Source organism: Bombus flavifrons, chromosome 16 (assembly GCF_040668555.2).
Source record: "Bombus flavifrons isolate JBK064 chromosome 16, iyBomFlav1_principal, whole genome shotgun sequence".
Taxonomy (NCBI): domain Eukaryota; kingdom Metazoa; phylum Arthropoda; class Insecta; order Hymenoptera; family Apidae; genus Bombus; species Bombus flavifrons.
In genome coordinates this window covers 8,680,037-8,707,934 of record NC_138457.1, presented here as the reverse complement: position 1 = coordinate 8,707,934, position 27,898 = coordinate 8,680,037, and the positions used below count along the sequence as shown (strand labels likewise).

At 33.9% G+C, this 27,898-nt stretch overlaps 2 protein-coding genes across 6 annotated transcripts in view; one reads left to right on the top strand and one right to left on the bottom strand.

Annotated features, from left to right (window-relative positions):
* Positions 1-68: 68 nt before the first annotated feature.
* LOC138188306 (carbohydrate sulfotransferase 4) lies at positions 69-27,645 on the bottom strand. Of its 5 annotated transcripts, none has more exons than XM_069129951.1 (9): positions 27,562-27,639; positions 27,015-27,115; positions 3,666-3,793; positions 2,934-2,981; positions 2,434-2,567; positions 2,129-2,364; positions 1,858-2,056; positions 1,605-1,784; positions 69-1,500 (listed from the first exon to the last, which is right to left on the bottom strand). In XM_069129951.1, exons 3-9 carry the CDS (start codon positions 3,783-3,785, stop codon positions 1,179-1,181), a joined length of 1,239 nt encoding a protein of 412 aa, XP_068986052.1. In that variant the 5' UTR covers positions 3,786-3,793; positions 27,015-27,115; positions 27,562-27,639; the 3' UTR covers positions 69-1,178. The 5 variants fall into 5 exon arrangements, with proteins under 5 accessions (XP_068986052.1, XP_068986051.1, XP_068986050.1 ...); XM_069129950.1 differs by lacking the exons at positions 27,015-27,115; positions 27,562-27,639 and adding an exon at positions 4,499-4,711 and having other exon boundaries at positions 69-975; positions 1,144-1,500; XM_069129949.1 differs by lacking the exons at positions 27,015-27,115; positions 27,562-27,639 and adding an exon at positions 4,499-4,711 and having other exon boundaries at positions 69-1,090; positions 1,166-1,500.
* The window catches only part of LOC138188305 (beta-1,4-glucuronyltransferase 1), a 61,469-nt gene continuing 40,398 nt past the window's right edge, over positions 6,828-27,898 (top strand). The window contains exon 1 of the mRNA XM_069129946.1: positions 6,828-7,360. The gene's annotated coding sequence lies outside the window, so the exon portion shown is untranslated. The remainder of the gene's footprint in view (positions 7,361-27,898) is intronic.

The following is a 27,898-nucleotide window of genomic DNA, read 5'->3' as shown; positions in this document are numbered from 1 at the left end:
CTTTTGTAAGTTGCTTACTTTGCAAACAAATAATTATTGCAGAATTTACATATTCAAAGATAAACAAGTATAATGTACACATTTATTAAAAATTCATGTTAATAGCTATATAGTACATTGAGTAAAAAATATACAATTGATAAGATAGTAAAAATAATCTGATAGCGATTCGAATAAAAGTTTGTTTGTGATTTCACAATTTTTTACGAAATTATAGGTAATTAACTAATGCAAATATAACACTACCATCTATTTTTGGCTTCAAGGCCGGTTACGTGGAAACTATTCTCAAAGAAAAATATTTCAGGCATAATAAAACAATGGACACACCAATATTTAACTAGTGCTGATTATTTACAGATTTATCTTGTTTTCGAAATTTCGATCTTACACACTTTTTTAAGAAACAATAACAATATCAGAGTGTAAGACAGAAACAATAACAATTGCGAATCGAGAGTATTAAAATTTGGCCCATTTACATAACCGGTATTGCAAGTAAAACAATATGCATATATGCATTCTCGAAAGAACTAAAATTACGCAGTAAAATAATGTATTAAAGTAAGACTTTTATCGAAGACCCAATGAAAAGTAACGTTTTATGCAAATGCTTGATATTTTGATATTTTTTTCTTTCTTCAATATCTCAGTGGAAAATCCTAATGTGTTATGGTTACATTAATATCAAGATCGCGACGTTTAAAGTTTGAATTCTAAAAAAGATTATTATTTAGGTTCGTTTAATATTTGCGTTGATATGGATGTTTCCTTGTTGTGTACCAGGGTTTTAGGAACCTCTAATCCTCGCACCTAATACACTGGTCTAAGATTCTAAATTGAGACTGTTCTTTCTGAAGAGCACTTATGCATCTCTTAAATTTTTTAAGGAACAAGTTTCACCATTGGTCTTATGAGGTCCAATAATTTGCTATTTTTTCATTGTTCTTTTTTTTTTTTTTTGTTTTTACTAATCTAAAACAGATCAGTAAAGGCAATTGATCATAAGAGTTCATAAGCGCTTGTCTAGACAAGCTATCAGCACCACCTTTTCAATGTGAATGAGGGCACTTGTGATAATTTCGGTAATCTGTGCAAATAAGCTAAGAATTATAACCACTCTACACAGTAATAGTTACGTACAGATACTAGACATTTATCGTACACTATGCCACATGTCATAATTGTAGTTGGTAGTCGGTGAGAGGATCGAAATCCTTTTGGTGGCTGGAGTTTGATGCCATAACGTATCCCCACAACCGCATTGCAGCCGCACACACTCTTTGTATCTCGTCGACTTCCTCGAAATCAAGATCTGTTCGCCAATGAAAGGGTGCCACTTTCGAATTTCGAAAAGTGCTCGAGACACCACCCACGTCGTTCTTTGTATGAGTATCTAAAAACTTCTTCACGTTCACGTGAAAGTCCAAGCCGTAGAAATTGTACAGTTCCTTCACGTGTCTATAAGGGTCTACAGATAAGTCTTCGTAACGCACCACCCTGTTAAATAAAAAAAATGTTATTTTGAAATATTTGTAGAATATCTGTCATTGTGAATGTAGTTAATTAACGTAGATAATATTCATTGCGAAAGAGAAGTATACCTAAAGGTACGTGGATATTTTTTTATTAGTCGAACAGCTGCACTGAAGTCTGAAACCATGTCTGCACATACTAATGCAGGGTTAGAACAATCTGGTTCGGTCGGGCACCATTCTCGATGCTTTCTCGATTGTAAAATTCCTCTTGGATCGCGAATCAATAGAACTAAACGTATTCCTAAACTGAACAAATTATTGTTTTGAGGTTTGTCGCATTTACACTATTAATTGAAAAGAAATTGAGCTGTGTTCTTACTCTTCTTGCTCCAGGAGTTTTTCTGCAGCGCGCAATCTTAAACGGACAATTTTCATCGATTGAAAGGGGAATAATTTACAAAATTTCGAAACGAATCGTGGGTCCCAACAAATTTTTTTGTGAATCTGACACTGTTTCCATAGATGAGTATTATGATTGAAGACCCAAGGATGCGTTTTACCATAATCCAAGTATCGATCTAAGAATATTTTTTTAGATAATTATACTGAGAAAATACTTATCTGTATTATGTATTAACTTAAATACCTACCAAGATTACTAAAGTCACATCTTAATAATGCTTCCAGGTTGCTAAGAGCTTCGTCAGCAAGTGGTGGCCCCCTAATTTGTACAATTCCAAAATCAAGAAGAGGTTCATAGTGGTAAAAATTGGCTGGATGTGCGTTGATCACATCTCCAAAAAACGTACTACCACTTCTCCAGCTTGTTAAAATCACACTTCTCATGGGTCTCCCTCCTTTTTCTAATACTAAGTCTTCTAGCTTACTACAAGAATTATTATATAATCACAGGGGAAGTTTCGTATATTAACTCTAGAAATGAAAATCAATGTACCTAACATTAACTCCATATTTTCCATTGGGATATTTGTACCCTTCCATCTCTCTTTCAATTGCTTTTCTTTGTTGATCAACAACTTCTTGTATTTCAGAAAGTGTAACATTTTCAATGGACCCTCTAAAATATGCCTATAAAACACACATAATTTATAATTAAAGTTTGTTTCCGTTTATACACTTTACATCCACACAATGCAAACAAAAATAATAGGGTATTTTTTGGAATTTTTGTCCCCATTACCACATTAAATGTGTTAACTGTTAATCTCTTATTGTGACTGAAAGGATTAATCTCAAGATAAATATTCACTTACCTGAACATATCAAACATAAAAGAAAGAAAAGAAAAAAATAACAATTACTTTAAATCTATTTATCATTTTTGACATTTTGCTTTAAATGTCCTTTTATTTTATACAATGGGAATCAGCTTGTAATACATATTCTACTGAACAAAACTGACAGTTTATGTAAATCTACGTGCATTCTGCTTACCGTTACTGGATCTTGAATTTTGATGATGCGTGGCCTTATTTCCACATCCTATATTGAAGAAAATATTGATAGTTTAGCATACTGAAAGTGCATAGTATATTGTGAACACGATAATGCTGCTGATGTAACCAGGACAATATCTTTCTCCCTCTTTCATTATATAGGTAGTGCATTAGTATCCAAAATATGCTAGTAGCGTGAACAGAGTTCCATGTACATTGTAAAAAGAAAATTAAAAGTGCAAAGAAGGATGTCAATTTGTGCGAAACATGCAAGACATAAAAAAATCATAAAAGAATAGAAAGCTTCATTACTCATATATACACATATTTTCCTTATAGCCATTTTTCCATAAGTAATCATTCCAAACTTGTATTACTTTGGTATAAAAGAAGTTGTGCATTAATATATAATGACTGTAGAATATTAAAATATTTACAGTGTTTTTATTAATTTTTTGTACAAGATTAATATCAAATTACCCCAATGATTTATTAAGCAGAATATTTTCAGTGTGTATCTTATCTAATACTGCTTGAACCAAAAAAAGAGGGAAGGAAATGGTGGAAACAGGGAGAAAGAGAGCTGGTAACTGTTTGCAATGGTTTGACAGTTCATTGTTAGTGTACGAGTGGAAAAAAGTTAGGTGCAAAAGTTAGACTTTACCGTCAGAAAGAGCGTGTTTGGCGTGACTCAATTTAGAGCAATCCCCACCTCCGATTTTTTACTGACCGATATCACCGGCTGCAGTCGATGCTCAAGGTAGCTGCTGTAGCGTTGATTAAATGCTAAGAAGAAGATGCAAATGGACGCCAGGCCTATTAGACCATAGAAGCTCAGTCGTTTTGACATCCTTGGTCCTATGGAAATCACAAATATCTTTGTAGCACTGTAGTACGAATGGAACATTGAATGTTTCTTAATTACGACTTCTGCTCATTAATGATATCACAAGCTGTTATCTTATGTTTATAGATATAAACACTAGTATTCCACATGTCATACACATTTAAATTCTAAGCATAAATGCGCATGTATAAGTTATACTTTTATCTTTTATTTCCAGTACAATTATGATAGTTGAATCTCATTACAGTGTTAATGAAATTTTAAAATGGCTTCTATAACACAAGTAAGATATTCATAAGAGACTTCTACAACTGTTTAAATATTTTCACAAACCATTATATCTTATCTTAAAACTAATAGCAACAATAAAAAGCAAAACAAAGTGGAGCTAATATGTATACGAGAATTACGTTAAGTAGAAATGTCACCTGCATGATTAAAGATCATTAAATCGCATTAAAAGGCCAATTAACGTCGCGCGAATGATTCGGTTGATTTGTTATCAAGTCATATTTCATTAACAAAAGTTCCAAATCCGTGGTAATATTTTTATTAATATTCTATGGCAGAGAATGACTACTCCGTCGAACCATGTTGTGATATAAACAACTGATGTAGAATAAATTCCAAACAAATATCAGCACCGAAATAAAACGCCAGACATGTTAATGATTTGCTGCACGGCCAAAATGGTTCTAACAACAGCGAGATCTCACCTCGGGATCAAACAGTTCGTTGCATTTGGACACTTCCAGCTGTGAGTTATGTGACTGTCGAAAGACCTCACGTTTTTCTTAACATCTTAAAGTAGCGACGGGAAGCACACGACCAACGTGTAACGTTCATCGTGGTCCACTGACGCAAAAAGGCCCGTATTGCGGCTAACATAAGGTAACCACATGATCCACGGGTTCACGTGTATGTAGGATCTAGTAGAGGCAGATAGCGATAGCGTCGAGTTCAATATATAAATATGTACTTACACTGGTTCATGAAAATATTTGAACATTTACTACGCAATACTTTTATGTTCATATTGTACGTGTTACATACAAATATAAAATATTATGTTATTTAACGTAAAACGCTATATAAAATATTTTGAAATTTGAAACCATTAACACTAATGAGATAAAACTGTTGTGATTATATTGTACAAATTTGAAGTCAGTCTGAGAGTGTATATAGAAATTACAAGATTATCTACTGCATTATTCAATTAGTAAAAAATTAATATATAGCAGTAGGAGCAGTCACCTTACGCACAGAGTAAGATAAATATATTTAAGATAAATAGTCCTAATAAATACTGAAATTTATTAAGGAACACGTTTCTGAATATCTTATAATTTCTCCGTATATTTTCAGATTGATTTCAAATTTTATTAATATAATCATGATAGCTGAATTTTATAATAGTTTTAATGAAATTTTAAACTTTCCTATAACACACATATGTAATTATATCCATAACAGCATCTACAAGTATTCGAAAACTTCGTGAACTCGTGTATTCTTAAATCCGAATGAAATTCAATACACAAGTTTTACTTCATAACTGTAAATTTTTATGCAAATAATTATTTTTATGAATATAATTAAAAAAATTGAATTTAGGTAGGAGATTGTTTTATCCACTAAATGTTGTAAAAAGTACTATACTTTGGGCGTTTTATATATCTTTGCATATTATGAACTTTCTGTGTATTTTTATATTTTTCAATTTCCCATAAATGCGTATAAATCTCTGTTTTCGAACTTCAGAACGAATAAATACTTGTAGGTTTAAAAAATCTTTGTTAGAATAGTATTATGTACATACTTCAATATTAGAATGAATCGATATTCCTTCAAGTACCAATTGAGTCGTGAGAGAGCAAACGGAATAAAGATAGACGTGATATGCACTTTATGGTAGGTGATTACACACAGTCAATTTGCTATTAATGTCAAGTTGAAAATTGCATTAAAAAATAATTTAGATAAGTGAATGAGATTTTATACTGATAGTGGATAAGATAAAAATCTGCTGTGCGGGAGAGGTCGGTATTACGATGATGACCTTACCGATCAAAATCAATATGGCGTTCAACTTGTGTAAACTTATGATATTCATAACTATTAAAATAACGATCTCTGTGTTTTAAAGTAGAATTCTTTGACTCCACTCGTCAAAATTTATCATATGTAATAAAAAAGGTCACAAATTCCGAGTTGCCCAAAATGGAGTTCAGTCCTAATTTTACTCAGCGCTAACTATACATAATCCACTTAACTTCATCAGCAAACATCTGTAACCAAATCTCTAAAGAAATTTCCAATTACAGTGGAACTCCGTTTATATAAACTTCATTTGTTTGAATGAAATTTTACACGTATTAAGTTGATTGAATGATTGATTGAGCCCAATTGAATTATCTCTTACCTTAATTGAACCGACATATCTGAAAAATCATAGTGAGGAAAATAAGCGAATTATATGTATCTCGAAAAATTCATACAAACAAAGTTTCTTCGTACACAACAAATTGTATAAAAGGTAAATGGCTGTTCTTTCGGAAAAGTTTATGCTCCGATTTAAGCAAAACTTTGAAAATAGATTTCCTTTAAACAAAAAGAATGATTTTCTTGCTAAAAAATCGATCATCAAACCACATTCCAGTTTAGAGAAATAGATTTAAAGAAATAGGTTTAGAGAAATATAATAAATTCCAAATGAAAAATGATGTGCGAAACCATATATATAAGGAAAAAGTGATTTACGACGAAACAAGAGAAAATTTGGTTTCGGTTTGGAAAACTGAAAAGTTATTTCAATATTTGGATTCCCGAGGATCCTTCTCTTAAACACTTCTTTTATCTCCAAAGAATTTATTTTCAAAATATCAACCAAATCGGAAGACTGTAATTTCGTCAAGAAACTGGAGGAAGATGAGGAGTTTGTCGACTATCAGCGAAATTCACGGAAGTACGCCAGACGTCGCCACAGCTGCCTGGGGGTTGGCCATGGTGTTGATGGGCCCAGCAAGGCAGTCGGATGCTGTTGCTCGAGCAGTGCGGTCGCTGTGGGGGGTGTAACGCTTTTGAATCGCATGTTTCTCTCGTCTCCCTTTCTCTTTTGATCCGATGTCACGCTTTTAGACTCGGATTTTTCGGAGTCCTCGCATCGTTAAGGTCTTGGTTGCGTCTTCACACGCGTCGTATCTGTTCGTCTCTATATGCTGGCGTATTTCTCCCTTACGGAGCAGCCCGAACATACGCACTCTGCAACGTCGTGGGGTATATTCTCGAATTGCGTAGACCTCGTGATCGTCGTGCGTGGAATAAACGTGAATCCACGCGAGTTTCGGCTAGCGGGCACTGATCGTCCGCCGGTGAAAGAGACGTGGAACGCGAGCACCGTGCATCATCAGTATGCACGTTGTTCCCCGCTTTTTGTGACTGGACGTGATTGGGATAATTCTTGGTGGCACTCCACTGTGCTAGGCTCTGCTGCGTCGACGACAGGGTCGAAAAATCGTGCGCGACATTTTTACCAAGCACTCGGCCACGGAGATGTCACGCTGAAGAGACCTACGGTGAGTTCCTTCGCTTCACTTTGGATCTGAATTCAGATGGAATTTTAGCGGTGCAACTGGTTTGACCACTTTTTTCGGAGCAAGGCACCCAGTGTTTTGATGAGGATCGGTCGTGGCGCTGTTTGTACCGGGTAAATTAGGATGGGTCAGAATGTATCTAATACTTGTTGGTGTAGGGGTTGGCCCCATATTTAATAGCTCAGTAAATATGAATCAAAACTATCATCGTTATAGCAAAAATTTAAGATGTATGGTTAGACTGTGGATATTTATGCATTTATGGTCATAATCTCTCCTTAAGTCATATTGTATTTTTGTACTTGTGTTTATAAAATTTGAAATTTGTATAAACATCTGTAGTTTACATAGTTATGGTATAAGAATTCATATTTGAATTTATATCATTTTGGTTATGAATAATTATTATACAATATAGAAGATGAAAATTTTGCTGGTTACCGATAATCATTATGAACTGCGAAAATAGTTTTTGGTTGCCGTTAACTACTTTTGATGTCAGAAACTTTCTTTTCATTACTTTCGATTATTGACAATTTTGATGAAAATCATTGATAATTATCTGATAATAATAATAATTAATTATTACATTCTAGCATTAATAGTAAAATGTAGGTTCCGTATGTCGACTAGGAATTTATTATAATGAATATTATGACGAGTAATTAACACTTTTTGTAAAAATTTGTATTTACGATTAGGAAATTTACATTCGCAATTCTGTTAATAAAAATCTGGATTCTTAACATTATAGATTTTCTGTTGTTTTAAACAAATAAATATTAATTTCTTATGCTTTAAATATTCTAATATCTGACGTTGCAGATTTTTTTATAGCCTCAAATACGTCAATAAAAGGGGTTTGAAATATTTTTACCTTTTTAAAAAAATAGGATTTGAGAAGTTGTTACATTTTTCGAATGAGAGAAGCGAATACTCGGTCGTTAAACTCATACTTCACTCGTATGTATGTTCGATTTTCAAGGTATAACGGTCACCACGCGATTCATCGGAAGATTTGACACGCGTAAAATCGGTTCTAATAACGGTTTGAAAATTCCAGCTAATTTCGTTCAAAAATATCCACAAAATTTTAATTTAATAAGTTGATATTGTTAATTATCTAGAAAATTTACTATATATATCAAATTTTATAATATGCATAATAACTTTAATGTTACAAATATTATAATAATCTGATGTAATATAAACTAAGTTTAAAAAAAGAGAGAAAAGAGGGTAAACTTAACAAATTTGCATACCAGCTCATAAATCGATATAATATTATCTTTATTGAATTTACTATTTCTATAGAAGGAGGGAAAAAATATATTTCGCAGATGAGATAACCTTGATAAATTCATACGTATATCGAGCTCGCAAATCGATAAGTATCGATAGCGTGGGATCAACTTTAATTTAACACGCGAGAATTGTGAGATTGAGGTTAAATTTCAATTTTCCTTAGTAACGTAATTTTTCTGATGAAGATATGTACGTATGATAAAAAAATGGTAGAAGTGGCGAAGTAAAATCATAAGGCGACAGGATATCCCTCTTCTCGTCTCCTTATTCGGTTCTCTCGAATTTTCTTGCCAGGGATTATTCGTCCGAAATTTAATTGCGTGTCTCCACTTTTTGGCCGCAGTCCAAACGGTAAAAACGAAAACTGCCGGTGAATCGGGACTCGCAATGCGGTGCAGGAGAAACGATATGACGGAAAATGTACTATGAAATTCCGTGCAATCGTGCCAGACAGTAAATAGAAATGGAAATGAAAAGTTTTTGATGGATTCCGTTTAACCCTATACGCAATCACCATACTGACAAAATATATGGGGTGTTCTAGTAACATGGTACAATCGGCAAGGGGACGGTTCTACATGTATTTGGTTGGTTTTCGGGAAAATCGAAAAATTGTCAAGCATACTTCAAGTCTATCGATGCTAGAATAATACTAAATATAAACAATAAAGAGCTACTGTGTTTTAAAAATAGCTAAAATGAAAATATGGAATTTATATCTACAATTTAAAAACATAGGGAATTTAATATCCTGCTTACATTATGGCGTTCTACAATTAAAATGAATTGAAACCGGTTTGTTTTATGTACATGTTGTTTAAACATATACACTTACTAAGGTTAAGGTTTTATAGTGAGGTTATCGTCGATGACGCTATTTCGAGTCTCTAATAAATATTTAGACTATCATTCTTTTTTTATCGTTGCGCAAAGTTAAATAAGAATAGCATCTTATGCATGCGAAATCCGCGGACGTAATACCGTACGTGACAAGAATTGGGAATATACTTGCACATGGTATAGATAAGGGACTAAGTTAAATATCACATTTATGACATTAAGTAATTGAAAGGTTTATTAAAAAATTCTCTTTCTAGTGATTTGTATTTATTTCAAATCCAAAATCCTTTTATATATATGGTAGTAGTAACAAAGTTTTTTTATTATATGCTAAATATGCAAAATTAGTAGAATAAATTCACTTTAATTATTTATTATTAGCAAAAAATAATGCGAAGCACAATTTCTTTTAGATTACAATGATGTAGTGAAATAAAGCTCTATAGGGTAAAATCTAATATCAAGTTGCCTATTTTCAGTTCATTATAAGATTATGTAATTTTATGTAATTTTACAATATGCGGATTTATAATTTTATAATTTATATGATTGTATAATAATTTTATAATTCATATGATTGTATAATAATCTTATAATTTTAGTAACTATCACTCTGTACTAACCTAACCCCCCTTTTCACCAAGTGAAAGGAAAATAACTAAGAATAATACGAAATGGAATCGTCTCTGTATTATTACAACAACTCAATTTTAATATTAATATTAATAATATTATAATAGTAATATTGGAGTTTACAAAATCCAAATAAGTTCGATAATATTTTTTTATCGCAAATTAAAAATTGTTTCAAACGCAAATGGACTGGTAACTTGCTAACTATATTGATTTAAAGCATTACTACCGCAATCTATGAAACTGAAAGTAGAACTTGCTAATTTTAAACATGTAACTCTGTAACTTCAACTGCAAATAATTCCGAAATTCGAGTCTACAAAACAACTTGCGCAATATTGACTTTAGTGATTTTTAAAAAACCGCAAGATGTTATCTAGGGAGAAATACCTATATGTGGTATACCTAAATAGAATAATTATCTCTTATTTAATAACCAAACGTCATTGTACCACTTAGGACCTTCTTATACAATCAAACTTAACAGCGAGCAATTATTGTACACTTAAACAATTATTAATGTAATTGTACAAGACACGAGTTACAACTATCTTACCACTATCTTCTATAATAGTAACAAATACAATAGTAAAAAAATTTTACAAACAAATCGTACAAATTATAAATCAACTGATTATCTAATTTAACGTAGAATTATAAAATCACTGATGTTAATTTACAAAATGTTTAATTACTCATATTAATAGTTGATAAATTCTTGTGCAAGAGGATCCTGACGATAAATTACCGACGAAAAATCACTATATTTTTTCGTTGCGTCGAGAACGGTGTGTAACGCAGGTTAGGTTACATCATGTTTTTACAGTGTCCCTTTATCCTCCGGTTTATTCGCGTTGCTTAATTTTTCTGGTAGGCGGGGAAGTTTAATAACCGGAATTATAGCAACTTTTACTTGAAATACACTGAAAATGTTCGTGATTTAAGGAAGGTAATTGTCCTCGACAGACAACGCGCATAAGTCGACCCCGTGAGAAGCATTAGTGAATGAACTGTGTAGAAAAATACTCAAATGCGAAGCTTGCGTGCCGTCTGGCTCGCTTTGTTGAATAAGTTCGGGGGGAAATGGGAGTATTATAATCGATAGAGAGCGCACTCGTCCGTTGATTCATCCACGCACTGTATGCATTATTTCTGACGACGATTATAATTCCACTTTTTCGATGCATCGTCGAATAAAAATACGCTTTTTTACTGATGTACTTCTTCCTTGGTACTTACAGTTCAATTAATTTGTTTTTCGTCGACTGCAAATAGAACTTATTTAATTTGTTTATTGTAAATAACATTCTAGTGAATTGTGTTTATTTGACATTCAAAGACCATGTAATTTTATTTTCTCATATTTTAATCCATTAAGGGCCATTGTTGTATTGGCGTATTTTCATTTGCAATTTTTTTTTTTTATCATTTTTCACTAAGCATCGAGTTCTATTTCCTAATATTGCAGCTATGAGAAGAAATCCAACGATACGCTTGGTATCTTTCTTTGTCAAAAATAGCATGGATAAATATTGATTATTGACACGTGAAATAAAACCTTAGAGGGTAAATAAATTACAGAGAAAGGAATTCACTTTACAAAAAATGATCATTTATTGATCATCGTGTGGAGTTTACATTTATAATGGAATGGCAATATTTGTAATTTAATTTAGCTGACACGGCTATTGACACAGAAAGTTAAACAAATCGGGAAGCAAGTTTCAGGGTCAAGAAAGAGAAGTTTCAGAAAAACATCTTTCAACAATAGTTCCTTGGAACTTACATCTGTAATGGAAAGGAAATAAGATTTAAGTGATTATTGTAAGAAGTAACCGGAAGTCATCCGTAACTCGCAGAGCGAGAGGACTACGAATAATAAATAATAAGTAGTGGAATGGAAATGTTTAGAACGAGAATTATTTTTAACCGGTTCGTTGAAGTTCTGTTAGCCGCGTTTTGTCCATTGACTCTCCTTGGTTTTTTCCCTAGCCAGCTAAAATGACTCACAATCAATATGGTATACGCAATACTAAATGCCGCTCAGTTATTGATATTCGCGGCGTTGGACATTATCCGTGTCTTTCTCTCTTATAGAAGCGAACTGACCCTATCGAGTGGATTACCGAGTTGCCGCATGAATTTCTGCGTTTCTGGCTTATCTTCATTTATTTCCTCAAAGCACGCAAATTCCTAGCAGGAGAATCGCAGATTCCTGATACAGTAACCAGAAATGCAACCGGGATAAGATTATCGTCGGCTCCTTTTACCAAACGAACACCGACGAGCTGCACAATGTAATGAAACGAAATAATTTTGCTTTAACAGACGCTTTTCTGACACTGAAAAATTGATTTACGTAATTCAGGGGAATAAGGTTGCGCTGTACATATATTCTATTCGTTAGAGGTTAGATCGATACTTGAACTTCCGGTATCTGTAGTCCTTCAAATTTCTAGGGTTCTTAACAATTTTAATTGCATTATTTTGAAAGTTTTAATTTGGGATTCTTTAATTTTGAATCTTTGGATCTGACATTCTTTGATCGAAAATTTTTAGATTTGGAATTCTGTAATTCAATTTTTTTCGATTAAACATTTTTTCATTTGGGATCTATCAATCTTAAATAGTAAAATTTACAAGGTTTTAATTCTAAATATTTCAATTTGTAAGCTCTTAATCTAAAATCTTTTAACTTGGAATTTTTAAATCCAAAACTATTAAATTTCTCAAATTTCAGGTGGCAATTTTTCTAATTTAAAATTCCGAAGTTAGTAGATTTCTCTAATTTTATGTTCTTAGCTTTACAGTATTTCTAACGTTAAACCTTTTAAGTTTCTAATTTTCTAATTTCAAAATTTTACGTCCCAATGTAAGTGTTAACCATACTTGCATAAAATTTCATTTTATCAGAGTTTAAATTTTCCTTTGTCAAACATTTCCTGGTAAAAATATTACCCGGGAATTTAGTGAAATACTTTACCTTCTTTGGGGAGTCGGATTACTCACCAAGTCCAGGTTGCCAGCAACTGTTCGTTGGCCAGCGCCAAAAGCAAATAAAGTATATGCAAGAACCCGTAAATATACGGCTGTGTAAGCAGAGCATGTTTTACGCAAAATGGCGTCCTCATAGGGAGATTGTTTTTCAGTCAAAAAGAGTTGAAATATTGAAGCACAGTGGTTAACCGGGGCTACGACACGTGTGTGCCATACGGTGTTTGTAATTTGACACCATCGTTGTCCGTGATACGTGAAATTGGGGTTAGCGTCGACCAATTGCCGTAAAAGTAGATCGTTTCCAGTCTACTTTTCATAGCTCCCCTAAAACGAGATAACCTGACCGATTTTATTGGAAAGTGTCAGAAAAATAATCTTTGATCTTAATCTTTATATAGAGATTCCGGTTTCCTAACTGAGATGTATGGAAAGATAAAATTGAAGAAAGTCTGAAAATAAATTACTTCGAAGTTGAATCTTATATTTAGTACAAACTGAATGTAAACTTAACTTATTGGAAGTAATTTTAGCTTTTAAAAGGAGAGTAGACTATTATAGTGCGTCCAGTTATTCATTGGTTTTATCGGAACAGGTGATTGGAAAGGTAAAAAGATGGAAAAATATTGTTTTAAAATATGAATGTCGACACGAATTGGATATAAAATTAACTTTTATTGGAGACTGTTTTAGTTTCTAGTACTTACTTACTATGCTTAATATAGTATGGTATAGTGTACTATTACTGTATTTAATATGCATGCGCCGGTGATTATGAAAGTGACAAAAGTCGAGAATCTAAAAATAATGAGTTTATCAGTTATTTTGCGTTGCATCTATTTTCATTACAGTAACCTGAAATCATTTTTGCTATGTAGTGGAAATTGAAGCGTTCAATTGAGTTGGTTGTCGCTTCGTTAAATAAAATTCAGTTCATGCATCAAACGCAAAACTTTAAATATCTCGAAACGAAAAATATATGACGTAGGTTACTTTCATAATCATATATTATACTATAAAAATGAATTTTTAATTTTGTAAGGAAATGTTTAACGTATAACTGAAATTAGATAAATTGGGTTATATATAAGTGTTCGATAAATGACAGTGTCGAAAATTAGATCTTAATCAGGCGTAATATCTTCTTCGTTAAACCTAACCTAACTTCGAATATATAAGATGAATCTAATTCAAATTTCAATTTAATCTAAATTTAGTTTGAACCAAATTTAATCAAACTAAATTTAAATCAAAACCAAAGTAAATTTAGACTTAATTTACTTCGAATTTAAGCTTAATCTAAATTAAGTTTAGATCTAATTCGAATGGAATCTAAATCCAATGTAAACTGAACTATTTACTCTTAATTGAAGTCAAATGTAACTGCATAACCTATATGAAATATTTTTCTAGTCTTGCTACGACTTGTCCAGTAATTATCGATAAAAAAATTGCTAATTTGATATCGTACGTCTTTCATCGTAGAAGATTTGATCTAAAGACGCTTCTTTCATGTATATAAAGATAGATACTCAGCCGTATCTGCGATTCTAACGAATTATTAGTTCATTATTAAACTTAGTTTTACAAAATTTTGACATATTTTTATGTTTTTTTTATAATATTCGACCATTTGAATTAAAAAATACCACCTTTGAATTTGAAAAAAATTAAGTTTGATTGTAGCTTATTTCAATTTTAATTTGGACATAATTTTTTTTTTCGAAGAAATTACCTTCTCGAGTAGCATTAGAGCAATATTATAGCGAAGGAAGAATTTAACCTAACCTAACCGAAGATTCACCGAAATTTAACCCAAATTTGATCCAAACTTAACCTAGCCTGAAACTCTAATACTCTAATGTCAAACCCAACCTAACTTACGACCACGGCACTGATTTAATACTTGTACTATTTTCACTGCGAATATATTTATTTACATCAGATATTCAAAATAAGCATAATTTAAGTAAAATCTAATCCCAAATTCAAATTGGAATTAGTCTATAATAATTATGCGTTTGCAAATATTTTCTAAATTCGAAACTGATATCTCTTAAAAATCGATATGTCAGTTATTACTAAAAGATATAAAATTCAATGCTTCAAAATTTTTAACTCTTGGAAATGGAAGTAAACTTTACCCAAAAATTTTATCTCAGCGTAAAAATAAGAAAAATGTAAAGACTGGGTAAAGATGAAAATTGAATTTAAGAGCTTTTTGAATAAAATAAATCCCCAAAGGAAATACGCTGCGACGTGCAACTGCGTCCAAGTTGATCAATATTCAAAGAAACGAGCAGGAAGGAAGGGAACTTTGATAAAATCAACCGCATGGTCTCTGTGGTTCTCACATCATTAATTACTATGTTGTTATATTTCGTTTCCTAATACGACCACCTTGGGGCGCGTTAACTATCAAGTAGCCATGGGTCATGAATACATCAGAACACTTAGAAAAGAAATCAAGTGGAGCATCTTCGCTAATCAGTACTTAAAGAAACAACCAAGTAGCAGAGGAAGCTTGATAGGATCCTTAGGGAATCCTTCAAAGTTCCTTCGTCTGTGAATCCCTATACTCGTGGCCACGAGCAAATTATCGAATCTTGAACTAATTCAGCACTCGAGGATGAAGTAAACTGACGAGAGAGGTTTCATACAAAAGTAAAATAAATTAAAAAAGTTTTGTATTCAGAAAGATAATGCAGGATCTTGGAGCCTAACGTAATTGAGAATGAAAAAGTGAGCTTTTTGGAAATGGAAATTTCAAATGGAAAAGCTCTATTCGACTTATTTTTACACATGGAATAACCCTTTATCGTATTGTCTCTATTCAATTCGGAATTACTTAAGCGCACACATATCCGACTAACTTTCAAACTCGATTTTTTCGAAAACGAAGCTTCGAACGAAAAATCTTTATTCCACATTTCCTGCTCATTTTTATACGTAGAATAACCTCCCATCAAATTATCCTATCCAATTCAAAGTTAACCAAACGCGTACATATCCGACGAGTTTTCCAACTTGATTTTCGCGGAAACGAGACGTCAAACGAAAAAACATTACTCTAGATTTCTGACGTATTTTTGTGCGTAGAATACCATCCTGTCCCATTATAACGCGTGTCTCGTGATATCCTGCAAAACATGTAGATACGCCTATGAATAAATATCTAGAAGATTATTCACTACCCTTATAAAACGTTCTCGGTTACCGCACACAACGTACTTCATCGTCTGATTCATCCAGCACGACAGATACGCGATATTTCTTTTTTCTCACGGCTAACGAGTTACCTACATAAGTACAAAGAACTCTGCGCGTTTCTTGGAGCGTGCTGGCAGATTATTAAATATTTACCGGAGCCGAGTATATACGCTATCCGTTGGCTGGTAGCGGGCAGGCATGCATATTCCATCCGGAATGACGCAGAGGTCGACTAACATCCTCGAAACGACCTTGACGTCCAACACGTCAGAAGGGGAAACTAGAAACGGGGACTAAGGTGAAAGCTCGGCCTTCTGTCTTACGTCGACGCAAAGTTGAGCGGACGATAATGATGATGACGCTCAGGGACGCCGTTTTTATCTGTTCGACACTGGTTTACCGCACCGATTCCCTTTTCCAGAGCATCGTTAAATCCTTAAGAGATCATGCTACTTTAACAGTAGATTTACCAAAGATGTTCAATATCAGTTAGTCGCTGAATACCTATTAAATGTTCCTAGATAATTCAGTACGTTTATATTACTGCTCACAAGTACATATACAGGGTGGTTGGTAACTGGTGGTACAAGCGGAAAGGGGATGATTCTACGCTAAAAAATAAGTCGAAAATATAGAATAAAAATTGTTCGTTTGAGGCTTTGTTTTTGAGAAAATCGACTTTGAATTTTCGTTCGGTACGCGTGCGGTACGTTATAACGGATCTCACTGTAGATCGTTGTCTCGATGGAAAAATTAAAAAAAAAATTAAAAAAAAAAGGAAAACGAGGAATTTTTCTTTTTTACAACACATTTTGTTTACGAGAACTGGAACTGCAAAACTATCAAATGAGGTAATACCTGTGTGTATATATTTTTAGATTGGGTTCAAACTGAATGTAATAATGGCAATAGAGTTTCGTTATAACGCTAATGAAATTTCAAAATATTTCATCTAACATGCACAATTATACGCATAAAAGTTTTCTGTAGCAAATTGTACGAATACCTTCGCCAGCCACTGTACGTCCGTCAGGGACGTGCAGGAGTTTCAAAGGTTTTATAGGGACCTTAATGGCTTCAAATGGTACTATACATTTTGTTACACACTACTGGTTACGTCTTTTTATTCTCTATAAAAAAAGGCATCAAGGTAAAATTGAATAGTTTTAAAAATACTTTTCCAATATTATGAAATTGATGTGTCACAAGTTCATATGTTTCCCAAACTAATTTTCTAAACAATCTTCCACTTTCATAGAGAATGAAAATTACTTTTAAGAAGAACTTCTTCATAGAGAAATTATTGGCTCCAAAAAAATGTATAGTTTCGTCGCAAAAAAGAAAAAAGGAAAAATAAATTAAATATCTTTCTAGAACAATTCAATTAGCTATCTTTTTTTATTTTCCTTTGGCCCAGTAACAGCTTCCTTTCCTAGGAAGCGTATCAACAAGCTTCCCAAGTATGTACATAAGTGCGTGATTACTTTCACGACTCTTCTTCGCCTTTCTCTATCTTTTTCCTCTGCTAATCTCTTTCTCTCTCTGCTATTCTCGTTTCTTGGATATAACGAGATAATGCCATCTGTGTGATCCTGATTCGAAGATAACACGTGTGTATACATTCGCACGATAGGCTGGCCTGATGTAACGATTATGTAACACTTTCATCCGACCTACTGACACCCACAGGCCCGGCCAGTTTTACTTTCGACTACTGGAAAAGAATGCACGGCCGCCTTAAAGACGAAGAAAGTGGCCAGACCTCTTAGACTTTCCCCATTTTCACGGTTCCCTGAGATTCCTCAGCACACTTTCCCGCTACACTCGACTAACAGCCTGCAATAGTAAGAATCTCTCGCAGAGAAACTACAGCGCACCTTCTTGGGCCTTTCTTGCTACTTGGTGATCCGATATTGAAATACCTTTTGACGGTTTTGTAGCACTGGAATTCTTTTTAGACTGTAAACTTTCACAATGGTTACTAGATCACATATTTGTGGTTCTGAACTTGGCTAACAGGCCGATAGGGTAAGAATCCTTCGCAGAGAAACTGCAGCGCACGTTCTTGGGACTTTCTTGCTACTTGGTGACTCGATATAGGGATATTTTTCGGAAATTTTGTGAGGTTTATGATGTTTTTTAGATTTGATATCTTCACGATGGTTATTTGGTGACAATTTGTGGTTCTGAATCAACAGATACAGCGAAGGATAAAAGAAAATTTTAAGGTTAAGTGGCCTTATTTTAAAACTTAATTACGTCTCATAATTATGTTGCGTCTAGGTCCTCTAAAAAGGTATAAATGAGACTCTGAGGTTAAGTAGTATAAAAAACACAAAAATTTTAGAAAACAGAATTATATTTGACGGAAACAATTAAATTAGGTAGGTAATATATCTTAACTTAAGTGTTAACAACATTCTAAACTTATTTTAACTGTTATCTTAAGTGTTATCAATATTCTAAAAGATGTCCATTACAACAAGGTACGATTAATGCAGTATAATAGCTATTATACATAAACATGAATTTTAAACTTGCTTTATCAGTCAATGTACTTGCATACTATTATACAGGATGTTTGCAATTTTTCTAACGTTTTAAAGCTGAGAATTTTCTCTTTCATATGTCAAAATCAGAATACGTGTTTTCCTTGAGATATGATTTTAATTTTTTCACACTTATATACATCTACAAAGATAGAAGGATTTATTGATCAAAAAAAGATAATTTCGAAAACTGTTGTGACAAAATCGGACATGTCGTATGGTATGTTAATTTTATATCGTTAATTTAAATGTAATTGTTTTTATAATATATTGTTCAAATTCCTTTAACATTTTATATAAAAAAAAAAAATACAGTGGTTGGGAAATGGTTAATTTGCAAGATATTTCTAATTTCAATTACAATATAAATTTGACCTATTCGAGTTATATGAATCGCTCTGTATAATTCCATTAAAAAAATTAGTAAATTCATCGATATTGAAATTGATACGAACAACAGTCATAAATATAAGCGACGATTTTATACAAAATTTTGTATGAAAATTTCTCTTCGCGAAGCATCGTCGATGCTTCGACAAATAATAGAGTTTACTTGTGAATAGTTGAAATCTTCGTTCACAAATACGCACTACGACTAAAAGCTCGTAGAAGATGCAAGAAGTATAATACGTGTCCTATTGTTTGCAGAAGGTAGTAGTGCGCAGCTCGACTTTCCAATCCAATTATTAAACGCAATGTTTGAGTTTCCAATTAGAATCCGTATTTGACTTTCCAATTGAAAGATATATCAGAGCAAACGATTTCGCAACATTAAAAGTCTATTTCTATTTTTTCCCTTCTCGTTTCAGTGCCTTTGAACATTTATTGTATAGATACTTCAATGGCTATTTCCACGAGTTTCCATAACGCGAATCCCTCTTATTTTCTTTGCAGTATATCTTCGACAAATATAAAACATTATATCAATGCTTGAATTTTAGAGAAGTATAGATTTCACGAAGATATTAATTCAATTCTTATGATATTTTCACAAAGAAATTAAAAGATATTTCAATTAAAAATTTCAATCATATATTCGTTCAACATTGAAGAAGGTTATGTAGATTTTTCTTTTCTTTTTTTTTGTGAAGAAATAATAAGTATGGAATATTTATAGTATGTGTAATACGATGGTATTGCGGATTTTGTCATTACCATCTTTATTTATTATTACCATTAGGTGGTAATGACAAAATCCACAATCACTTAATTGCCAACCGATATACATCTGGAAAGAGAAAGATATATCTTTGATAAAGATATTTCTCGAGCAAAGAAAATATTTGAAAGAATCGATGGAAGACGTTCTCTCGTCTGAAAAACAGTCATACACTGAAAGATTAATGTCCTATGAAGCAATCAAATCCAATTAATGGCTCCACCGATTTAATGAGTCGAATCTATTTGCAGTGGGTAACTAAGTAACGAGTATAGTCATCCACAAAAGAATCTCTAGGATTGCAATAGATATTTTAACGTCCTGTTTATCGCACGAAGGAACGTCTGTATTAATTATTCCGTATAATGAGGCAGAAATTGCTGGTGCAGTTCCAAATAGAAAAAAAAGAAAGAAAAAAGAAGAAGAAGAGGGGGAAAAAGAATTTTAACGATTAGCACGAAGGAAGCACAAGAGAAGGTAGGAGATAATTAATGATACGGAAACTGACGTGATACGATCAACAAGATTTTTAACTCTACTTATCGACAACGTAAATCAACTTAAACAACCTTCAATTTCCTGCTCGTATCCTCATTTTTTCGATCTAAGATAGTACAAACGGTTGAACTGTGTACATAATTCGAAAACACTTGCATCTATTGGAAAAGTACAGGTATCGCGCTACTGCACATGTTATTTACGAATAATAATTTTACGAAACGTAATAGCACTTTTCTACGATCCTCCGTTTTCAGAAACGATAAATAGTATTTCGATAAATAGTAACAAATAAGTGAATGATAAATGTAACAAATAATGTACAATGGTAATAAGCAAATAAATAATAATAATAAAGAAACGTAATAAAAAGATAGAAATAAATAAATTAAGTAATAATTAATAAATTAACAAACGATAAATAGTAAATAAATAGTAACGGATAAGCGAATGATAAATGTAACAAATAATGTACAATGGCAATAAGCAAATAAATAATAATAATAAAGAAACGTAATAAAAAAATAGAAATAAATAAATTAAGTAATAATTAATAAATTAACAAACGATAAATATAATTCCTACAAATATAGTCAACAACGAACAAGAAGTAGTAACTAAATAAATAAATAAATAAGTAACAGTATCTAATCTAAATAATGGAAAGAAAAATTAGTAGAAATCTTTTGTCTGATTGGAAATATTTTTTAATCGAATGATATAATACGAATACAACGTTGTATCGAATTGCGAAGTACATACGCACATATGTAGTAAGAATGGTAGGAACGAGTTTGTACAGTGTCTGCACGGTGTGTATATCGCTCTGGATATTATCTCGAATATAATTATCTCGAAACGATCAGAGGCTGCAGCCACGTTCTCCTCGCCTAGCAACGTACGGTTAACAAATGTGAAATATAAACGTCGGGCACGCAGCTCGGAAACTTGCAGAAAGCTATACGAACCAGAGCTGTACGTGCATGTAGTTGTTAGCAATTTCATACAGGCTGTGTTAGATTGAAAAATTCCCAATGATACAAAGATAAAAGTATTTGCTTGAAAAAGTTGCACAATTCCTATGATTTCTAATATTACTGTTGTTATTTCTATACTCAGAGGTAGGATCACAATAGTTATTATTTTATTGAATGGATAAATCTATCACACCGTTGTGAGCCAAAAAAACCTTTATTGCACGCGCTTACTAAAACTAGGGATAAAAACAAGAAAGCATGTTAAGCCTATCGATTAAATCTATCGATTGTAACTAGGACCATCTTCTAGTTACTATTTCTTATAACTAACGCATTTGTATATGGATGGCGAGCACGAACTCACGTTGTCATTTTCAACACTTGCCATATATTAATTGCTCTTGGATAATTTGGAAAACATTTGGTCAGTAATTAACATGCGAAAATTTTTAATGAAATATTCTAACATTTGTACAGTGATACTGAATTCTAACGTTCGAATATAGAGCAACACGATTAATGTATTCCAACATTAAAATTCAGAACGGCTATACAAATTTTGCAAGAAATTTATCTTTATCTCTGCCTCGTTAAAAATTCTCGCTTACTGACGAAAAGTTTCTCAAATAATATTGGGTTGTCAACTAAGTGATTGCTAATATTGTGGTTAGGTGGCATTGACAAAATCAATATACAAGTGAGATATCAGCAGTTGAAATGCGTCAAAAATTTCACGTTTAAATAATTTCTCACACGGAATAATTTTTCTGCTGTTTTGAAATTCTTTTTCAATTCGAAAGGAGAGAATCAAAGAGAATCAGAATCAAAGCGGTATATATATATATATCGAGCTACACACTCTTGGAAAATTATCAGAAAATTTCCCAGAATCTAACAAATATCTTCGTATCTTTCCATAAAAAATTTTTTTCTGATATGGGAACTTTTTGATAAAGGAAGAACAAATTTTTACGAAAAGATACGAAGGTGTTTGTTAATTTCTGGAAAATTTTCTGATAATTTTTCAAGAGCGTGTGGCTGAAAAATTGTTAAGTGCGAAGTATCTGCGAAAAACTAGTGTAAACTGAGATATTTTCAAAAATTCTCTCCAAGAGTGGAGATATTTACGAAAACATTTACACGACGTAATAAAATAAGGTAATACACGCATCGAAAATATGAATTTTTTCCAGCGTTATAATTTCTCTTTTCTATCAAAATCACGCGTTTTTTTAACGCTTGAACAAACGTGCGATATTAAGTAAATTGACGCAATCGTTCGCCTTTGGTTGTTTAGTTAAATAACATGTGTCTTGTTTCCGTGGAAATCGAAGCGGAAAATTTGCAGAGAACAAACGTTTATCGGTTAATGTAAATTGATGGATCGTGATGATCACGCTAGTGACGTGTTATACCTGTTTGTTAAACAATTTCAGACGTCAATTGGACCGAATCCGGCGTACTTGTGTCAACGATTCGGTTTCATCATAGTTCACGTGACACGCGAAGTTTCTAACGTGTAAGTGACACACACGTTATTAATCATTGCGTAATTAGCGTGACTTCATTTAACGAGAGAAAACAAGAAAGACAGAGAGTAGAAAATGTGTGACTCAATCTCCTTCAACATAATGTAGTCGATTGACTAGCTTTTTTGATAAAAAAAGAAAAAAAAATTCCTCGTCTACTTTCGTGTGTCCTTCGAAATTAGAAACTTCCATTATACGCGAAATAAATGATAATTAAACGAGATATTGAGAAAGCCACGTTAAAATGAATCATAAAGTTAACCGTATCGAATTGCAGACCTTTTGCTAAAATTATTCGATTCTATAGCTGTTCTAAAAAATTTATCGAACAGGCAATTAACACTTTACCGACCGCTAGCGGTTCAACAGCATACGCACGTCCGACCGGCAGCTCAGGCGCAGATTCTCCCTGGCGTCGGCTCTGTTTCGGTTTAGACTCTCCAATACCATTCTTTTCGTTCATCGCGAACGATAAGTTTTTCAAATTGGTATAAAACTGTGGGAGCTTACAGAGCAACGCAACTGACGCAACTGAGCAAGGTACTAAATAACAAATTACTGCTCAAATAATGAGAAAGATTGTCGACGACAAAAGCCGATTAATAGGCTATCGGTCGGTAAGCATCGGCGACAAAAAACCAAATAATGGATTATCGGTCGGTAAGCGTCGACGATAAAAATCGGTTATCGGTCGGTAAAGTGTTAGAATAATTCTTACAGGGCAAAAAAGCTATATGGGTCGGCAACTAAGTGATTGCGGCTTTTTTTATTAGGTGGTAATGACAAAATCCGCAATCGCTTAGTTGCCAGCCCAATGGTAGAAAACCACTGCGAAGTGGATGCTGATATTTCTGATCGAATTTACTCGATTTTTCGGCTCTTACGAAAAATTCGTCGAGCAGACAAAAATGGATAATTAATGTTTGCCAGGAGTAAACAGAAGCTGGATTAACGAAACGAGGACGCGGGATCTTTTCAGAAATAACAAGTTTATTCACGTCGCGTGTTTGCGAGACCTCGAACGAGGAAAAAATAATTAATCAAGGAAAACCCAGAAACGTCATCCTGAGAAGGATAATAAAACGAGTCACGTCAGATCGCTATATCTTTCGCCAATTTTATCCATTCGACCGATTGCGGATTTTGTCATTAGGCGGCAATCACTTAGTTGCCTGAGATAGCCACTCTCCATCGCCACTTCGATAGAAACAGCAAAGCAACGAATCGTCAGATGGTCGAACTTCTTGCTAACTTTAGTTAAGAAAATTAGTTCGCTCGATCGTTACAATTATTACTAAATTGTTCCATCAAAAAGCAGGAAACCACACTCCGCAAATGCACACAGCTGAAGCAAGATACGCGATAGAATACATACATAGATAGAATACGCGATAGAAGAATACAGAGAAACGTAGATCAACTAAATAGCAAATTTGGTGTCGAGTTCGTATTGGTCTATTCAAAGCAGGCGAAAATGTAGGAGCGAGTGAGCAAAGACAGCGAGGGCAGAGAAGAGGGCCAGGAAGACAGGTGAAGAGCAAGGATGAAGACATAAACTGTGGAGAAGCGAAAAAGTAGATGTCCCGAAGAGAAAATTGAGAAATTTTTTATCGAGTAAATTTGTTATCGATCGTTTGCCGATCGGTCTGTTAATTCACTAAGATTAAATTGGTAGATGGCGTTCAGAAGTCACTTGCCATGACACTTTCTTCGAAAGTAAGAAAGAGGGGAACAGATCGGACAGACGAAGAACGAGCAGACAGACATTAATGACTCGCGTTGTAATACGTGGAACGAGGCAAAAGGAATAGGCGCGAGTGTATAGTTTCAGAACCGGTTAAACTCCCGCGACAACCTTGAGCAGAAGTCTCGTACAGGCCAAGCCGAGGCAGACCACGTTTTCACCGCGGTGGGGAAGCCTTACAAATTCTAATGGGCAAGTTCACGGTTCCTCAGTCCGTTACCACCAGCGATAGTCCACATGGTACGAGTTTACGATCGCCTATACGTTTTTTCAACTACACCCTCCAGCGATTCACCTTCTCATCAACTTTTCCCATCGCAAACTACCTCCACTGTTAGATAGGACAATCGTTGCTCTACGTATTCAACCGTCGTATACAAAGTGGCAAGTTCGTGCAGATAATCGTACAATTTGCGGTGGCGATTCAGTAGATCAACGAAGAGACGAATCTTGTTTGAAGTCGAAGTCAAAATATCAAAAAAGGGTATAGTTTCCAACACAATGTAACGAGTTTCGTCTATGGATGCGAATGAAAATTTATAAATGTAGCATTTTTCGATGGAGATGCGATTCACTTGTTGCATTGGTTGCATTGACAAAATATTTTGTCAATAGCACCTAATGGCAAAATCCGCCATCACTTAGTTGCCAACCTTACAGGTTATATAGGGAACCATAGATCGCGTGGCAAAGTCTAGAGAAAAAAAGAAAGGGCCCAAACGCTTGGATCTGTGGGGCGAAAGAAGATCGACGTACGAAGCTGTGGGAAATTTGCCATGCGGCAAATACAGAAAAAACCACAGTCCAGTAACAAGAAACGATGGTAATGGTAATTTGGATCGACGAATAAAGAAGTATAGCTCCATGCGGCATTTACCGGCGGAAGCTAGGGACAATTGCAGGATGGAAGGAGGCGTAGAGGGTGTGGCGATCGGACATCGATAAAGCGTCCTCGATAACGTCAAGCAGAGCGAGAGGCGGCCCTTGAAAATCGTATTATTCATTACGTCGCGTTGCTGGCTGATGAAATAACGGGTAACACGGCTTAACCAGCGCATGCCAACGTACTATAAATAATCGCGCGGACCCGTTTCCTGCTACAACGTTTAATGCGTTGCCATGGACAAAGTGATGTTTAGCCTGACGAGCAGTCGTAAGAACCGGACGCGAGAAAAATCTGTGGTACCCACTTGCGTACCTGTTCTCTAAAAGTACCGAGACCAGAGTTGTTGCTACCCGACAGTAGTGGGGTGCTTCGGAAGTACCTAACAGGCTGACAATATGGCGTTCTTCGAATCAGCTGGCGCTGATCCTATTTCGGGACTGTTTGTCGGTGTATTTAAAAAATTTTCATCGTCTTTGCTTTGTTTCGCTATTTTAGTCTCCCGTGGGCAGTAACTAGACTTGATTGAATATTTATAGATCGGTAGAATATTTATAGATCGGATAGATTTTCGAAAGAGAAAAGCTTCAGACTCGTTCCCATAATGTGGATAATTATATTTTGTTGCAGTTAGTATTTCAAAATTTGCTATTAATTTTATTGAACACGTTGGTCGCCACGTCACCCATATCTATGTGACGGCTATGCTTCCGTGGGGGCCCCGTAACCCAAATATGGGTGACGTTCTTCTTGTTCGAGTTAATTAAATATAAGATATTATATATGGCATATACAAAAATATTAAAAATTAATATTAAAATTAATATTAAAAAATATTAAAAATATCAGAAACACATTATACCATACTTTTTATTAATTTATATCCTGGATGAAATATTACATTATGCTATGTCGCGTGGTATTCGTTAAAATTTATCATTAAAGTGGTATTTTCTTCGATCATTGGAGAACGTTTCTATTTAATTGTGGAGGGGGTACGTGAAGCTTTTTTCGTGACGACTGTCCATCCGAAGGAAACAATTTTATCGCGAGTTTTCAACGATGAAAGTAGAAAGAGGGGGTTCAAATGAAACACGTTCCTCGGAGCGTTAATTAAGCGAAAGAAAAAAGAAAAAAATACCGGCGGGAGGAAAAACGGGGGAGGATTTATTAGCAAAAAAGCAGCATGGCGGATTAATAAAGCTCGAATGTCCGCCCGTAGCCCAGCATTGAATAATTTATGGTCGGCAGAGGGGAAAAAAGAAAATGAAAACGGAAGTTTTAAAAAAAAATAATTAAAAAAAAATTACACTACCTGGACCCACTGAATCTACCTGCACGTCCGTTCGTTGTACATCGTCCAGCACGTCGTTAAGGTCGAAATTGTCTGCCTTTGAACCGTAGGATGCGCCGAGACTTTAATACGAAGCGTTTTTTAATCCTCCGGTACGAATTTTCGACGTGTGTTGCATATATTTCGATGATTTTTTGATGATACGAAAAACCAGCGTAGGAAAAGTTTGTTAGTAGTTGGTAATAACTACTGAAGAATTTTTTATCATCCGAGCTTTTTGCGTTTTCAGTTTATCGGTTTTTTATATTTCACATGTCGAGGATTTTTAACATTTAACATTTAACATTTAACATTTAACATTTAACATTTAACATTTAATATTTAATGATACGAAAGAATTGCAAAAGAAAGAACTATTTACGAGTACTATTACGAGAACTACTACGGGTAGAGGTTTATGTGTAGAGGATGGTTAGTCGGTGAGGTTTAATGGACGAGGTTGCTCGTGTTGAAACCGTCGAATATATTTAAAATGATAAATTAGTATACAAATAACGCTCGTACTAACCGATTTGCTAAGAAAGTGTATAAGTCGTAAAATCGGATCGCTAATGACTCCTTAATTAGATCGCTGATAATTCGTTGATAACTGGTTGATAACTGATCGACAACTGACTGTAACTCATTTCCTTGCGATCGTGCCAGTTTATTTGTACTGCTCGGGGGAGAGTCGAAAAATTCAAATTCGTCTTTGTTCGACGGTTGCACGTAGCAGCGACATTGTTTTGCTCAGAGTTTATTTATTCTTACATTACGTGTATCCTAACGATCTTGATACTCCGAGGCAAAACAACAACATGATTTGAACTGACCTCTAACTCATGTGCCGCCATAGGTACAGTCGG

Coding starts and splice junctions, on each gene's coding strand:
- LOC138188306 (XM_069129948.1), bottom strand. CDS start 3,785: ATGTCAAAACGACTGAGCTTCTATGGTCTAATAGGCCTGGCGTCCATT. Junction 2,568..2,933: donor AAATTCAAGATCCAGTAACG/GTAAGCAGAATG, acceptor TGTGTTTTATAG/GCATATTTTAGAGGGTCCAT. Junction 2,057..2,128: donor ATGTGACTTTAGTAATCTTG/GTAGGTATTTAA, acceptor AAATATTCTTAG/ATCGATACTTGGATTATGGT.